The sequence below is a fragment of the Callionymus lyra genome, chromosome 9 (genome assembly GCF_982586985.1).
Source record: "Callionymus lyra chromosome 9, fCalLyr1.hap1.1, whole genome shotgun sequence".
Lineage (NCBI taxonomy): Eukaryota > Metazoa > Chordata > Actinopteri > Syngnathiformes > Callionymidae > Callionymus > Callionymus lyra.
Window position 1 is genome coordinate 1,988,223 of NC_141826.1, and position 17,874 is coordinate 2,006,096.

Genomic DNA, 17,874 nt, shown 5'->3' on the forward strand with positions numbered 1-17,874 from the left:
AGCCCGGGACCATTCTGTCCGGGACTGTCAATCTATGAAGTCGCCAGAAGAAGGGGTCCGGTCGTTATAAGAAGCTTGTATTTTCTTCGACTTGAAGCGGTGAATTGAGCGACCTGTACATACTCTGGATTGTTCATCCTTCTCCACAAATCGAAGTATAAGACTCAGGACGGAAGTGACGTGGAGCATCATCACGAGGGACTAAATGCATCTCTAAGAGGAAGACTTCAACATTTGAAAGTCAGGAAAGTTGGGGTTTCACATTAGTTGGGCTTTAAATTGTAAAGTTTATTGAGATACCTTTGTTACCGTTTTCCACCTTAAATTAAATCAAGGTAAATGAGTAATTTAACTACCATTTTAATCATTAGCAATAATAATACCAATAATACAACCACTGATACTTTATTTGTCCCTTATGACGTTAGATAACTGAGCCGTATTTTCTAGTGAATGGATTAACAATTGAACATTCAAAAATCTGGGGAAATGTTTCTATATATAAAAGTATAAAATAAAATATGTTCTATTCTTAAGTAATTCATGGGTACATTGGTGGAGTAACAAGTAACAGTACACTTAACAAAGTCGAGTCCTCTAATTTCCACTTTGCCTGTAAGCTTAAGTAATAAATAAAAAAATGGAATTTGAACAGTGGCAGTGCATGCCAGCAGAAGTTGTACTGCTGACTCAACTCATGAATACAGGAAGTCGATTTTTTACAAAGACAAACAGAAACCACGCTGCTGAGAAACAGACGTCTTCGAAGTTGGTGTTAAAAAATGTGTGGAAAGGCTGTTTGAGTTCAATCATACATGCCTACCAAATTTAATTCCACTTTTCATTCTTGTACAAAAACATGATCTCACAACATTTGGGAAATCTTTGCTTTGGAACTTAACAAGCTTGGAGCAGTCACCCGCATGAGGAAACCCCCTTCAGTCCAACTAAAAATAACGATTCACTGACTGGAACAAGGATGTATCAACTGGTATAAAACATTTGCCCTCATTTAAAGTAATCCAGAGGGAAGGGAATCCTGGAAAAAACCCAAAAAACTCAAATGAAAATGTTTGAATTTCCAGAGGCATTGTGATGAAATTCCCCGCACCTAGTTGCCGTTAACTTGCACTGATCCAGCTGTTCCTCCGTGGTCCACAGCAGCCCTTTCTCTACTGCGACTCTCCCGCTCCTCGTCTTCTTCATCCCTTTCCTCGTTGCCACTGTGGTTTTTACAATACAGCCTAAAACAAACCAGGGGAAAAGGATACAATTGCAAAACTTTTACGAAACATAAACTGTGAACAAATGTATACATAATTACAGAAGAAGCCTATAGGAGCGACAGATCCTTTTTGTACCTCTTAATAAGAAAGTTTAGGAAAGACAGGTATATTGGCCATCAGTTAAATTAAGGTCACAAGAAATCGTTTACACGGCTCAAATGACCGAGTCAAATGTCCAGCGATGTAGGACAGACCTTGACCTTCACTCTTATAAGGTCAACACGACTGCATGTGATCAGCATGAGGTAATGATTCAGACTTTGAAAGTATTCATTACTAACAGACTTTCAATCCGTGAACATGCACAACAGAACTGAGCACCTACTTTAAAAACACCTGGTTTATTTGTATGATGTAAACATGAAGCTTACTTGTAGATGCCACGCGCCATGTTTTCTATAAACTTGGCTTTGTCCTGCAGACCACAATGGTAGTGGTAGGTCTTCACACACGCTTTGATTTCACAGCCAATGGTCGCACCCAGTTGAGTGCACAGAGTGCACTTCTGTTCCAGGCAGAGAAGAATGTTCTTGTAAGAGGGATGCACAAAAATGTAAACCCTCCCCACCATCTTTTTCTCTTTCGCTATCATAATACTTTTTTGCCTTTTTTCCAACATCTAGGGACACTAGCTGCACCGCATACATTTTGCTACCTCCCACCACAAAACGTTTTAGTAATATGCAAGTAATTTTTATTTATATAGCGCTTTTCCAGACCAGGGTCACAAAGCGCTAAAGTACATAAATATAATCTGACAAATACCCAGAGAAATTAAAAAAACAGACAAACCTTGGGTTATAATTAAAGATGGTATAATTCACCCTATATTAAAAAAAATGCTAATTTGAATTTACAGCTGGAATTTCAATAGGTTTTTCAACATTTCTCTGCTACTGTTACCACCTGGCCAACTACAGAAAAGCTTCTTGACCAAATTTATTGTTATGTACTCATTTAAGTGAGTTAATGGCATCAAAAGAATTTAAACATTTTTTTTTTTTTAAAGTACAGAAAGAGAATAATAGAAAACCAAAAACATGATCGACTTAATAATTAAAATGGCCACTAATACCTCTTTGATAGTTGTGCTATACTGAGAAAATGAGCCTAAAATATACAATTTTATACTAAAAAGTGTTAAAGGTAGACAAGGTTCCAACCATTCTTTTTCCTCTCTTGATTTCCTGAATGACTGTTTTGACATCAAAGTTCCCAAACTCTGCGCGTGAAGTTGTGGTGAGCTGGACAGTTCCAGATGAAAACAGCTGAAATTATCCAAAAAAAATGGATGATTAGATCTGATCCTAGGAGGCATTCAGAGCTGGTGCTCCAACATCTTACCATGCACTTGTAATGCGCTGCCACTTTCTTGGAGTTGTCTGTATGAAGCACACCTCTTGTTCCATTTTCCTCCTCCCCTGCGTGACAGAAGCCACAGCGCTGACCGCCGTCTCCTATGCTTGTTCGGAGAGGTGAGCGATCTCGCTGGAAGAACATCAACCTCCAGTTAGACCTCGTGGACTACACTGAGTGATCAGGTCTTTAATCATACATGAGATGAACTCTCTTCATCTGCCACTTGTGACGATGTGGAGCGGGAATCTTCTGTTTGGCTGCGAGACCCGGTCTTGGCTCGCCCCTTCTCCAACCTCCCTCTCCCTCGACTGTGTGGTGCTGCCGTGTCTGAATGGTTGGCCTCCTCCTCCTCTTCCTCCTCCTCTTCCTCCTCATCATCTGATGGCAAAAACACAGATGACAGTACGTTTCTGCCTTTTATCACCAAATCTTTTACGCTTGTTACAGTGGAAAAAACAATAGGTCTCATCCATGAAGCATCAGCAGAACCAAAGTGTGTAAAACGTGAACAGTAAGTAAGTAAGTAATATTTATTTGTATAGCGCTTTTCCAGACCAGGGTCACAAAGCGCTTAAACAATCAAAACAATACTCAATAAAGTATATATTTTAAAGATCAAGATAAAACTGATAACACAACAGGAGTTCCAGAAAATCAAGGAAAAGCCTGAACGAATAAAAGTGACTTAAGATGTTTCTTAAAGGAGTCATTAGACTCCATCAAGCGCAAAGAGAGAGGAAGATTGTTCCAAAGCTTAGGAGCAACAGCCTGGAAATATTTCTCTCCTCTGGTCCTGAGCCGTGTGCGTGGAACCATCAGTAGATTCTGATCCACAGACCTCAGAGCCCGAGCTGGGGTGTAAGGCTGGATCAGATCAGTGATGTAAGGAGGAGCCTGACCATGAATAGATCTGAAAGTAAGAACCAGAATTTTAAAGTTGATCCTGAAAGAAACTGGAAGCCAGTGAAGAGTTTTAAGGATCGGAGAAATGTGAGTTCTTCTACTTGAGCGGGTCAGAATTCTTGCTGCAAAGTTCTGAATCAACTGCAGACGAGACAGATCCTTCTTGTTTAGACATGAAAACAAACTGTTTCAATTTTCCAGGCGAGAAGACACAAACGCATGGATTACAAGCTCCAGATCATGTTCCGACAACATTTTCCTAAGTTTAACAGTGGAAAATTTCCAGGATTTTGGCATTCATTAATATTTTGGTGGCTCCATTCTTGCTGCATCTAAAATCTGCTCATGATGATGTGTAGATGTGGGAATTTAACTCTTAAATAATGTTTGCAACCATGGGAAATGCACTTTTAAATTCATATTGCGCTTTGTTATGTAAACAATGCATGAATGTCTTTAAAAAAAACTTTAATTAGTTAAAAATGAGTTTACAATTAGCAGGTTTAAAATCTACATTATGTTCATGATTGTGATCTATTGGTAAATCGACTATAAAGATACACATTTTCTACATGATGAATTTTATAGCAAAAAAATCTGCGCAGGGATTTACTGGCGCTTCATGAACGAGACCCCTGTGTCTTTATTAAAATGTATCTAGGCTGTATCACTCCTTCCACATGCGGTTACCTTGAATCTCCTGTGAGGCATTGCGGTGTTTGCGGCAGTAAACACTAGACAGAGAAGAAAATTAACAAGGAGTTGAAATTTAAATGTAGATTTCAGATTAGTTTCTCACAGGTAAATTCCCTGTGGTGGATTCTCTTTAATCTGAGCTTTGTCCTTCAGAGCGCAGTAGTAGTGATACGTCCTCCTGCAGGAGTTCACGTCACAGCCGATGGTCGCCCCTGGCCGGTGACACGAGGAGCACATCTACCAGAAGAACATGAGGATGTTATACATATACTCCGTCCATCCAACCTAATACAACCAGATCCATAAAAGAAGTACATGAAGAACCCATTGTATCAGGCGGTTCATTCTAACTTCTTTAAAGGTTGTTTTTATTTTGCACTTGTCTTTGTGAGTGAGAGGACCCCACACATTTAACCCTTGTGTTAACTTGGCCCGAAAACAAATGTGTTTGAGGCATCCCTTGTGTTGTCTCTGGATCAACAAACTCCACCACTGCATTCGTGTTTCTGGAAGCCAGAGAGGTCGTTCACATTGACCCAGAAGCAACACAAGGGTCAATCAATTAGGTTATCGATATATGGATTTTAGATTTCAAAATTGATATCCTTGGTTTACTTCAGATATTAAGTTAGTAAGTTGTTAGTATTTATAGATCACTTTTCAAGACCAGGGTCACAAAGTGCTTAAACAATCAAAAAAAATAATACCCAATAAAATAAATACTTAAAAAGGTCAAGACACCACAGAGACAAACACAAGAGTCTCAGAAATTCAAGGACTAAAAAAGGATATTTTCAACAAAATAATTTAATTGTTTTTTCATTCTCAAAGTAAACAAGAATGGTGAGAGGGTAAAAATGAAATTTAAGTGCATCGTGTTCATTGCAAGTTAGTAAACAGTAATTAATGCTTCATGAACAATGCAACTTGGTTTCAACCGTAACATGAGTTGGGAACAATATCCGTCAGTAGAAGAAAAAAAAGGCAACATTTTTATAAAGCATTAAATACATTTTTGTTAATTTCAAAGAAGTAGCAACACATCCATGCAAACATTAAATGTTTTGTGTTAATTGAAATTTTTTTAAATCAGGTACTTGCCAGTTTGTTTCCTCTTTTGATTTCCTTTTTTACATCCTCGATGCAAAACCCGCCGATGCTTTCATTTTCCGAGTGAGCCGAGACCAGCGCCGAGGAGAACAGCTATATATGCCACAAATGCATAAATTAACAATCTTTTTTTTCTTCTGGTTTTCAAAAGACTATCGACGTTAACAAATGTATTAATATTACAAAAAGAGCTACTCATTATTAAACATGTTTAGTATTGATAATATCAACATGTACAATAACAGTTCAGAGCATCAGTAGCTGCTACAAACAGCACTCTCCTCACCATGCACTTATGATGGGCTGCCACCTTCTGGCTGTCGGAAATAAGCAGCTGGCCACAGTCGCTCTCTCGGTTGGTTCTGCAGAAGGCACATTTGGGCAGCCTGGACGCAGATCCTCGTCCCTGTCCTGACATGACCTACTGGAGTGTGTGTGGCCGAGTCACTGTGGACCCAAGAGAGAACACTTCAATTCAAATGCAACCTTCACCTTGATGCATCTGGTTGATGTGCATCATGATGTGCAACTGCCTCATGAGTAAAGTTGTTATTTTTTTTGTCTTAAAGTGTCTTAAAGTAAAATATAACCAAAGTAATTATGTTTTAAACAAACATTATACAAGTGTCAAAGCTTATATCTAAAATGAAGAATGACATACATATATACATACACACACAAATACACTGTATATATATATATATATATATATATATATATATATAAATAAATAAATAAAAATAAATGTCGTGCATATGCAGTAACATAATATAATTGCTAACACAAGACAAAAATAACATCCGGTTACCTCAACAAAAAAACCTAGCATGACTTCCACAGTGTAGCTTAAACTGGTAACCATGGCAATATCTGGTTTGGGTCACCTTTTCTTTATATTATTATTTAGTATTAATAAAATAGTGGATTTTGAAATATAGAAAATTAAATGTGACTCCTTATATGGAATTCAATTATACAAGAACGTAGTAAAAAAAAACTGTAAAAAATATGCATTATTCATTGAATTGTAATGAATTGAATTGGATATTTGGGTTCATTCTTTAAAAAAGTGTTGGAAATCACTGAGAGAATCTGCAGCAACACCCTGAAGACGCAGCCATAGTGTGAGGAGTCACTGCAGCTCCAGCGCTGAACACACTATAGAAACATATAAACCATTTAACATCTACAATCTTATTTACACAGTATTTACTTCAGCTTCTGGGTTCGAGAAGAGACGAAGAGACTGTTGTTCACACGTGAGGAAAATAAATGACAGACTTGTGCGATCCAAAGAAAGTTTTGAATTAAAGGGGGTGTGTGTGTGTGTGTGTGTGTGTAGGTTTCTTTATCAAACTGGCAGAAACTGAAAATACTTCTCACTTGAAACATACGAGAGGAACAGAAAAAAGATCGAAAGGCCTTAAACACTCCGTCAGTAAGACCTCGTACACGGAAACTGTGACTTTCCCTTTTGATTTTCGGTGAAGTTAAAATCGCTTATTTCTCTTTAAATGAGGGAAACCATCATGACAGGCGCGGGTCTGTGGAGTCTTTCGAAGGCGCCATACATGATGTTTCCACGGCGCCGAGAGCAGCTAGCAAACACGGCCCCCGCCACACAATAGGCCGGGAGAACCGAGCGGCTTCTGCGAACCGCTGCTCCCCGGCTCACCTCACCTGGCTGGGGTTCTGTTAGCACCTCGACACGATCCAGAGACTCACGAGCTTCCCGAGCAGCGTCTGTGGATCTCCCAGTGCTCTCCTTCTCAACGGTGGCTTTTTGCTCCTAGCTAGCGTCAAGTTAGCCGTGAAATTGCCACTTCCGGGTCTAGCCTTCAGAATAAAACCCCTGTCTTGTTTTGTCCATACATTCGTTTATTCGTTTTCTGTCACTGAACCCCTTATAGGGGTCGCAGTGATATGCAGTGACCCTGAACAGTTTGTCAGTCTGTCGCGGGGCACTGGTGTCAATTGAAAAAAGGTGCAATTGGATTTAAACCAAATTCCACACAAAGGAATTTAAATAATAGCATTTCATTTATTTGAATTAGGACAATAAACATTCATCATGTAAGCATAAAGCAAACAAGGCACAATAGCTCATTTTCATCCGTTGTCCTAAGGACAGGTTCGATGATACAGAAGAGAACATAAATACAAGACATTATACATGACAGGTAAACCATAGATACAGACCATAGAAAAGTTACATGTAGATTAAGATTAAGACTTTGGAACCCAAGAGAAAAAAAAGTTGTAAGTTGTAAGTTGTTTGTGCGTGTATGTCTGTGTGTTATTTGGACGTTTTTTTTTTTTTTTTTAATCGCTCGACCTGAAAGAGAAAATCTTATTTTGGAGAAAGGAAGTAGGGAAGTGAAAATGAAAATTTATGTGTAATTTATGTGAAAACCCAACTCTTCCCTTGCCTGACTAAGGCTTGTTACAGTGTCTCGGATTAGGAGGCAGGGGACACCCTGGACAGCCTGCTTCTTAATCAAACGGGAAACTTGTGGACAACTAGAATTGGCCCCTCCAACCTAAATTCAACCTCACATACCTGCAGAGACTCAGGGTCCAACTTGAGTTGGCGTAAGCTGGATTCAAAACCGTTATAATAATTGCAGGCATCATTTATTATGCACAACAATTTAGTATTAAAACCTTATTTATTATGAAAACCTGGTGTATTTAAATCTCTCTAGTGCCACAAAAGATGTTTGTTGGCCTGGGCAGGTAGTTCCCGGGCCTTGTTTTCAACAAGCGTCTTAGTCTCTTCACGCATATACACCTCTTTATCAAATTTTTTTATTTATGATTACTCATATAAAAGAGCCGTCAGACGGGGATTTTTTTTTAATATAAGTGCTTGGGTATAAACCAGTGATTAGGTTTTTATACACTATATGTTTGCGAGTGATCAAACTTGATAAGAAAACATATGTTAAATATAATTTTTATTGTTTTTTTCATTAGCTTGTTACCACACCAAATGTTGTTGCACTGCATTGACATTTGTTTTAAGCATGATTTATAATATTTGTGCTTGAATGCTTCAGAGTTAATGTAAATGCTATGGTAAAGTTCTTATCTAGTGTACGGTGTTCATTTGTACAGTATTTCTTCAAATAGATAGACAATTTAGGTTGTAAAAAACTGACTCGAGTTGTTCCAGGTGCACTTTTCCATAGTTTACATGTAAACAGAGCTCATCCTGCAAATCCCCTCCTCACACTAGACCAGGAGAACTTGCTCAGAATAACTCCCAACTGTACATTGCAGTTTATCTCGATGTGTTGTTCTAGTTGTTTTGTTTTTTCAATCCCGAGATGCTAATTGTACACAAACAAATTGAATGATCATAAGTGGCAAAGGCATTAGCATCATAGCCAAAATACATACTATAGTTAAATATGTAATATCAGTGTAAATAGTTTCCAAGACAACCCTTGGGGTTTAACCTCTACAGTAGAATAACCCAAATGTAGAGCTGATTTACGAACATGTGTCAAGAGTTACACAGGCCTCTCGGTGCGATGACTCCTTTACGGTCGGCGCAATAAAAGAATAAGAAAGCAGAAAACATTCGTTTTTTTTAATGATGTGCATTTGTATTGATGGTGTCAGCTACAAAAAAAATGGTTCCAACAAGAGCTTTAATCAGGTGTCATGAGAACGAGTCCTGATCCACGAACTTAAACTATCTTTAGTAACTAGCCAACACCATCTGAGAATCATGGAAGTTGTTTTTAATAATGTGTTTGTTTTCTATGTTTTTAGAAAATCATTTGAACTCAGCTCTTTTTTTTAAAAAGATGTATGCACTGGCCACTTGCTTTTTTTGGTAGTGTAAATCTGTGAAAAGACAACATTTGGCTGTTACATGTCGAACTTTATTACTACTGTTTTGAGAACATTATACATTTAATTTTTATTTCTCAGTTGATCTGGGAACAGCTCGGGTGGTTTGGTTGAGAGGAATGTATGGCTGCTGCTGCCACTTTGACCAACCATCTTTGAATTACACGAAAATTAGTGGATGAATAGTTTGTAATAATGATATATTTTGTATGTTAACGATTCGATTACTTTAAAGTGCTTGAATCAAACATGAGCGAAAGGGGCGTTTCCTCAGGGTCCCGTCAGCGCCTCTGATTGGCTGACTCCAGCGAGAGGTTTTGTAAAGCAAAACACAGCCGCCGAGTGTTCGTTGTGAGGACAGAGACCACAGACCGGAGAAAAGACCTTCGGACACGAAGAAAACCACACCGATCGAGAGGGTAGCGTGTCAGAAAGGACAAGGTGACTTTCCCAGAGCGCGCTGCTGGAGCAGCAGGGACGGGGCCGCGCCAGCGTGGAGAGAGCAGCAGCAGCAGCAGAGAACAAGGAAATGAAGCTGTCAGACGGGCCAGCCCACTAACTCGCTCGGTACAACTAGCAAGTTAGGCGACGGACGGCCAACAGCTCACCGTGTTTTATCGTGATCTCGGCGCTATGAAGTGTCAGTAAAGTTGTCCGCCATCGCCGCAGAGCCCCGTCACAGATCCCAGATAACGTCGCTGCGATTTCTGAGAAACCCCACAGAACGAGTAACTTGCTAGCCACAAGCTAACTTTTAGCCTCCTTCAACTTCAACAGCAGTTCGGTGAGTCCATGGCGGTCCAAACTGAATATTACACGCGTATTTCCGCCGTTTCTACAGTTTATTGTTATGTTTTACTACTCGATTACTGTCGATGTATCGTTCTTGTTAACTAGGTCAGTTTAACTAGTCGGACGCGTTCGGCAATTTTACCGTCATACGTGAAACTCCAGAACTGTGATATTATTTCTTAAAACCTCACTGTTTATTCACTAAACAGTTGAAAGACTTCAACCCTCCTTTTAAAGGAGTTATTAAACTTCTCAACGAAGGGTTAGCAGCGGTAGTTAGCCGTGTCGCCATTTAACGAAATACTTGCTAATGTAGCCTTTATACGTGCTGCGTTTTCAACATGCACTTGCTAATGCATTCCTCCGTGTTTTCTTGCATGTGTTGGTTATTTTTATAGTTCAATATCGAAATAATGTGAGTTTTTCATCTTCAGAGTTTCTCCTCAGTCATGCCTTTTCCCTTTGGCAAGTCCCAGAAGAGCCCTGCTGAAATCGTAAGAAGTCTGAAGGATAATGTGGCTTACCTGAAAAAGTTGGACCCAGGAGACAGTAAAAAGTGTGAAAAGGTCAGTAAGTGTTGCTTTTTGTGTGGCCTATCATGCAATTTGTTGTCTTAATTTCAAAACGACTGTGCCCAGGTGACAGAGGAGGTCTCCAAAAACCTGATGTCTTTGAAGGAGGTACTTTGTGGGTCAGGTGAAAAGGAGCCCCAAACCGAGGCGGTGGCCCAGTTGGCTCAGGAGCTGTACAATACCAACCTCCTCATCGCCCTGATAGAGAACTTACACCGAATTGATTTTGAGGTGGGAGAAATATTGTTTTAGCGTGGTCAATATACACTGTTGATCACATTGTCCACTCCACTTTAACCACAATCAAAACCATGTACATTTGTTCTACTGACATTTACATGAATTGAGGATTTAGTGCTGTATCAAATAATGCCATAGTTGAGCTTCAGGGTTCCTTTCCTTGTTTTGCTAATATTTAGATAAAATGTTTTTACCTTTGCTTTACTGAGGTTTAACTTTTGAACACATCCACACCTTAACAATTGCATTCTATTGGTTTCAGGGGAAAAAGGATGTGGTCCAGATATTCAGTAACATTGTACGGCGACAGATTGGAACCCGCACACCGACAGTCGAGTACATTTCTTCACACCCAGAGATCCTCTTTATGCTGCTGAATGGGTAAGTGTGGCAGCAGATGAATACTGTACTTGTTTGGTTCTAAATTAGTATACTTCATATTAACCTCCAAGTATAATTTTATTGAACTTAATCAGTGTATCAAGTGAACTTAACTTGTTTTACACAACAAACCTCTAGAACTTAAATTTGATCTTGTCATTTTTGCGCTATGCAAAAGAGCTTATTAACAACTGCTGTTAGAAAAGGAAATGTATACTCTTAAAAATCAACTTCCTAGGATTTTTATTCACTTGTATTATAAGTGTTTTTAGCTACAGTTACTTTTCTTTTTGATCAAAGTAACATTACTTTTTAGTGGAAAACTGTGGACATCTTTCCACATCTGATAATAAAAAGATACACATTAAACATTAGTGCAAATAAATTAGGTGTGTAACTTGCAGCTTATGACAGAACTTCACTTGTTAATGGATGCAATGTGACATAATGCATACCGCAATTATTTATTCAGGCGTCTGCTGTGGGATTGTTAAATACCAGTTGATTTTTATTTTCTCTACAAGACCAAATGTGTTTAAACAACTTCTGGTACGAGTGCAAACCTGCTGCGTACACTTGTGTGATGAAGAGATAGTCCAGGTAGAGAACACGGCTGCGTTGATCTTATTTGCTACACGGCTCTACATTCCTCCACTATCCCCGGTTTAGTGGTGCTAATACAGTTTTTATTGTAATCCTTCCTGTGCTCAGGCTTGTTTTGCTTTGCCAATCATGCAGATACTTGAACACCAACTAGTTCCAATGCTTCGTCATCTCCAGTCTAGATTATTGTGAACAATTCCTCTTCGGCCTCCCTCAAAAGTCCTTCCATGAACTTTAACTGGTCCAGAGTTCAGCTTCCTCCATAATCACCAAGACCCCCACATTGCATCATATCATCCCCATCCCCCAGCACCTTGACTTGATCCCCATCAATCATCAAATTGTTTACAAACTCCTCCTGTATACCTTGTAGTCCATCCACAACCTCATCTCTTCCTACCTGTCTGACCTCATATACATCAACTTCCTGCCTAGCTCTCCCTGTTACTCTTCTTCCACCCGCCTCGCTATACCATTTGCTCGCCTCAACGCAGTGGAGAGCAGAGCCTTCAGTGCTCTGCCCCCAAACTCTGGAACTCTCTACTACCCAAGCTTCATAACCGTGACTCTCCCCTCTCTTCTAATCAAAACTCACAAGTCATCAGTTACCAAATATTTTTTTGCTATGACTCAGATATGACTGTCCAGAAGTTGCTTTGAACTGTGGAATGATGCTGAGGGAGTGTCTGCGCCACGAGCCGCTAGCCCGGATCATCCTCGACTCCGAGAAGTTCTACTGCTTCTTCGGCTACGTGGAACTCTCGACCTTTGACATTGCTTCGGATGCTTTTGCTTCATTCAAGGTAAATAATTTGTCTTCGTCATTACACCCCTCAACAATCTTCTCTCTCTTCTACTTCAGGATCTGCTAACAAGACACAAGATAATGTGTGCCGTTTTCCTTGAGAAAAAGTATGACCGGGTAAGAATAAATGATATTGTCATTCATTTAATGAACAAGATCATTTTCTTACACGTATCCCCTTTATCAGGTCTTCCCAGAATACGAGAAACTTCTGCATTCTGAAAACTATGTCACAAGGCGACAGTCTTTGAAGGTACCTGCTCCTCCTTGTTTATTTTACACTAGCAAGCCTTTTGAACTCCACTCCTGCAGACTCCAAGGAGAGTCATTTTTGTAAATAATCTTAGAAGTTTCATGTGATCTATGTTTGATCTTTTGTTGTTTTTTTGCATGTAGAGTGACGGGTTAACTTAGAAAGTGTCATTGTTTCTCCAAAGGAGCTTTGGGAGGGTTCTACTTCTGCCCCTCTTGATGATGCAGTTGAATTTATGATTTGTGTCTGCTAAGCTTCTTAATATTTAATCTAATGGTGTCCACATTTAGCTTCTTGGGGAACTACTTCTTGATCGCCACAACTTCACCGTCATGACCAAATACATCAGCCGGTCGGAGAACTTGAAGCTGATGATGAACCTGCTCAGAGACACCAGTAGGAATATTCAGTTCGAGGCCTTCCATGTCTTCAAGGTGCGTAGACAACCACTTGACACAAGCCTTTGAGCCAGTTTGTAGTCTCATACCAGTGGAGAATAGTAGCACACCAGCTATTAGAAAACGCAATTTTCTTTCTGGTTGACCTGTTTGTCCTTCTGTAGAGATTGATCGTCAATAATGTGGCCTGAAATCACCTCTGCAACACATTCCACTATATTGAACAAAAGTAATTGTGTGTTGCAGCACTCACTCACTCAGTGTGCAGTATATCAATATATAAAACACTTTTGAGAATGTTAAATTGAGCTGAGTTGCTTTAAAATGTCACTAGATTTGGGATAGTTATTGCAATGACAAATTGTGTATTTGTGTATTGTTTTTACTCGGTTCAGGACAGGTGAGCCCTTTGACAAGTTTCACCATAAATGATTGGACATGAATGTCTTTCAAACTTTTTATCATGGCTTGTTCACACCATGAAAATACAGGAAAACCTGTTTACCTATAACGTGAAAAATATTCCTTTAAATACTGTCTTTGTAAAAAAAAAACAAATTCAAACTATAGTAAAACCGTGTATTAAAAGAAATAATTGATTGCCGCAGCCCTAATGGCAACACAAGTTTCTTTTTGAACAAACTCCTGCAGGTTTTTGTGGCGAACCCTAACAAGACTCAGCCTGTGCTGGACATCCTACTGAAGAACCAGACCAAGCTGGTGGACTTCCTGAGCCAATTCCAGACTGACAGATCTGAGGACGAGCAGTTCTGTGATGAGAAGAACTATCTGATAAAGCAGATCCGGGACCTGAAGAGGCCGAGTGCCCCAGAGGAATCCTAAGAGCACCAACTCCTCTGCCGCTGCAGGTGGTAGATGTTGAGAAACATCGTTCACTCTCAAATATAGGAAACGTGTAAAGATTTCTTCCTTCACTTTCTGATTTTATGTGGATTTGCATCCACAGAACCTTAGTGGGCCAACATCTGTTCTATAAACACTGTGCTTCTTATAATTAACACGCGTCCATCCCTACTTGTAATACCAGACCCTAAACTGTTACTCCCCCCATTTTCACGGGCAGAAACCTCACAATGACGGCAGCTTCGGTTCAGCTGTTCCTAAAACTTTGTTAAGGGCGATTCAGAGACTGAAACTGGGGTGACGAATGTTGTTTGATGATACTCAACTCTCCTACTGCTTTGGTTTGATTTAATGCCTTGTCGTTTCACCGTTTGCTGTGACTCAAATCATCTTAAGAAAACCGCAAGTCGCCAGATCGCCACTGATTTAATGTGTAGTTTTAAAGATTGCATGTGTGAGGCGACACAGGGATTATCACACAGTGATGTTCTCTTTAATGCTGCACACGCTGGCACAAACTAAGAAAATCAAAACCATAGAGGAATCAATTTATCGTGTTGTGATTTTTTTTTTTTTCTTTCCCCCGACTGCGCTCAGCGAGGCTTGCATGACTGAAATAGAAACGAGGCATCGGATAATGCTGCAGGGGGAGCTGTCTTTGCTAACAAAAGTACAACCATTGATCTCTGGAAGCATTTCACTTTGCACACACTGAGCTACCATTAATTTAACTTTGATACACTGTGGAATCTTAGCTTGTTCTCTTCGACAGCTTAAACAACATTTTGAGATTTGGCTTTTTTTTGGATGTTTAGATTGATATCCTGAGCCATAATATAGGAAAACCCCTTTGTCTCTTAGACCGGTGCCAGTCTAGTTCATTACACATCTGAATAAAAACCTCGTCTTGTCACTTAAATTGCTTCTGATTTGCACAATTTGAAAAAAAATGTTTTGGTGCCTTTTCTTTTAAAAGAAATGAGTGGAATTCAAATTTCAACACTCAATCCTCTGGTTTAAAAATGCCTGAACGTTAAACCTGCAACCTTTAAAGAAGCCAAACTTCTTTCTTCACAAGCAGTGAAGTCACCTTGACTTGTTAACTCAATCTTTGCCTTACTTCCGCTACTATCTCAACACATGCGTGTGCTCCGGCTAGTACCTCGTGGTTTATAAATTCATAAACGCTGCGTCCGCCACCCCCTTTTCACCTCTTTCTTTAAAACATTTTAGTCAACGTTTTAAATGCACAACAGTGGCTCGTATACGTGTGTGGACTTGTCGTCTGTAACAGGAGTAGGGAAAGCAAGCTGGTTTTCTCAGTGGGAAACCCAAATGTTTCATTGGGTGGTGCCACACCAGTGTTAATTCATACTGAATTGCAGCATGGTACCTCAAAATGAATGTTGCCTTATTGAACCGATCACATCTAAATTTGTTTTAAACCAAAGCAATTCATTTCAAGTCCCAAATGCAGAGCTCCATTGTAATATTTCACTTCTAGAATATTGATCGTGTTGAGCTCAAACTAGCAGCTGCAGACACTAGATACTTTCTCCTGTCATCAGATTCGCTCCAGATCGATACCACCCTCCACAGCACAGAGGGCGCTGTTGTGATAACTTGAGCTTTCCACTTGCTGTGCGCGCGCATTTCATCTTTCCAAAAAGAGACCCTACCTCCTTTCGAGTTGATAAATCACTGGTCATACAATATATAGTCATAAACACAACCTCCAGCTTTCATTGAGTTTTAAAATTCTGCTTTTTTAAAAGTCATTCTCCGATTTCTTTCCTTTATTTACCGTTGGTGCGATAAATATGTACATAACTTTATAAAAGTGTGACTTATTTCATGACAATAAAACTTTGTGGCAAGTTATCTTTCTGTGTGTGTTTCACTTTTGATGAAATATCGGGAAATCCTTTTCTTTCTTTTTTTTAAGTGTAGAAAATGACTTTTTTTTTATTAGTCTAAAAAAAACGCCTTTTAATTTTATGTGATCAGAACAAGTGTAGGGTGGCATTTTCCACAACATCAAAAAAAAAGGACACTTGCCTATACAATTGTGTACGTGATAATAATTCTGTTTGTTAACAAGCATATATAACTTAATGTAAACAACATGAGACGGTTAGAAAAAGAAATCACCATGTAATGGGTGAATAATGAACTGAAAAGTAATTAAAGCCTCTGTCCTCAATATCCTGTTCTTCAATACGACCTCTGACCTCAGCCCACCTTCACCTGTAGCGGCACAGACCTCCAGGGTCATCATAGACTCCACTGCCTGGTTCCTTTCATCTCCTGCAGAGGGTAGTCCACCTAAAACAGCCAAAATACTGTTATCAAGCATCAAACATGTGTATTCTAAACCTAGTTAATGTTTTTTTTAAAGTCAAGTCAAAATCATGCATAAAATCAAAATGTTGCATTTCAATCCATTTGTCAGAATAATTAAGTGTATACTATATTAACAAACAAAATATGATTATATTGTACTTATCTAATACTTGAATTTATTTCTGTATACTTCTGTCATTTTCTGGCTGCATCAACACGTTTTACTAGTTTTTTAGGTACATGCTTTAAAAACAAATGACTTCCACTCCTTCTGTTTTAACTTTCAAATCAGAGCGTCACATTTTGCGGTACAAATGAAAATCGTCTTTCATACTTTTGCTCAAAAACGGGTGCTCTTTTGAGTGCCACTGCCAGCACATGTGAAGGGTGGCTTTATATTTTCAACCAATGAAAAGAAGAATCATAAATCAGAGAATTGAGTGACACCGCTTATAGCCAATAATTTAAAGGAAAGTCTGTATGCAAAGTTTAGTTCAGAGCTCAGAGAGTTTCTAGGTACACAGTAAGTAAGTAATTTTTATTTGTATAGCGCTTTTCCAGACCAGGGTCACAAAGTGCTTAAACAATCAAAACAATGTTCAATAAAGTATATACTTAAAAGATCAAGATAAAAACTGATAACACAACAGGAGTTCCAGAAAATCGAGGAAAAGCCTGAACAAATAAAAAAAGATGTTTCTTAAAGGAGTCAGTAGATCCATCAAGCGCGTGAAGGATGCATGTGGCCCGCTGGCCTCACTTTGCACCAGAGTAGGTGCGAGTTGCACTTTTATTTAAATTGTACATGTTAAAATCCAGGCACACTGTGAAGGTTGTTTTTGATTATTCTGTGCTAAAAATGATTTCATAGCGGAGAAAGAGTAGAGAAAATTTGACATCAACTTCTACTGGTATAAAGATGTTCATGTGCCTCCAAACGCACACGCACTAAAGGACCACACAGACACTCAACCATCCCCCTTTCCTTTTCTTAAGGCAACAGATCCGAACAGTGTATAGATGTGTATATAGTTTTGTAGCCGCAGCAGTAGGTGGTTGCATTAACAGAGGCAGAAAGAATGTAAGTAAAGGCAGCAGTTGACCAGTCCAAATGGTAGGGGGGGAGTAGATATACAAGAATTACAAAAGAATGTTGATTTCATATAGGATATATAGAAGGTTCTGGAGCTTTGCATGGTTACAGGTGCTAAATGCTAAGAGAAGTATTGCATGTCAGAAAGGAAGATTTGCGTTTCCTTGCTACCCTGGACCAGGTATCTGGGGAAAAAAAGAATCTTTAAAAGTCGAGCATATCTTTTAGCAAGGGGCGTAGTTATTTTTGGCATGTTGATTCATATGATAAATTGAAACCTGTCATTTGCACCAATGGAGCTATATGTCTAGCCAT

The 17,874-nt window shown here is 39.2% G+C and overlaps 2 protein-coding genes across 2 annotated transcripts; one reads left to right on the forward strand and one right to left on the reverse strand.

Annotated features, from left to right (window-relative positions):
• Nucleotides 1–502: 502 nt before the first annotated feature.
• On the reverse strand, nucleotides 503–7,152 carry phf6 (PHD finger protein 6). The gene is made up of 11 exons (XM_087799510.1): nucleotides 7,035–7,152; nucleotides 5,641–5,801; nucleotides 5,346–5,447; nucleotides 4,348–4,481; nucleotides 4,239–4,282; nucleotides 2,842–3,023; nucleotides 2,631–2,774; nucleotides 2,450–2,554; nucleotides 1,658–1,791; nucleotides 1,112–1,244; nucleotides 503–1,039 (listed from the first exon to the last, which is right to left on the reverse strand). Exons 2-10 carry the CDS (start codon nucleotides 5,770–5,772, stop codon nucleotides 1,112–1,114), a joined length of 1,110 nt encoding a protein of 369 aa, XP_087655636.1. The 5' UTR covers nucleotides 5,773–5,801; nucleotides 7,035–7,152; the 3' UTR covers nucleotides 503–1,039.
• Nucleotides 7,153–9,542: 2,390 nt separating this feature from the next.
• cab39l1 (calcium binding protein 39, like 1) lies at nucleotides 9,543–16,004 on the forward strand. The gene is made up of 9 exons (XM_087799119.1): nucleotides 9,543–9,999; nucleotides 10,442–10,573; nucleotides 10,646–10,810; nucleotides 11,082–11,200; nucleotides 12,438–12,606; nucleotides 12,666–12,725; nucleotides 12,796–12,861; nucleotides 13,152–13,295; nucleotides 13,911–16,004. The coding sequence occupies exons 2-9, from the start codon at nucleotides 10,457–10,459 to the stop codon at nucleotides 14,100–14,102; spliced, it is 1,032 nt and encodes a 343-aa protein (XP_087655245.1). The 5' UTR covers nucleotides 9,543–9,999; nucleotides 10,442–10,456; the 3' UTR covers nucleotides 14,103–16,004.
• The last annotated feature ends 1,870 nt before the right edge of the window (nucleotides 16,005–17,874 follow it).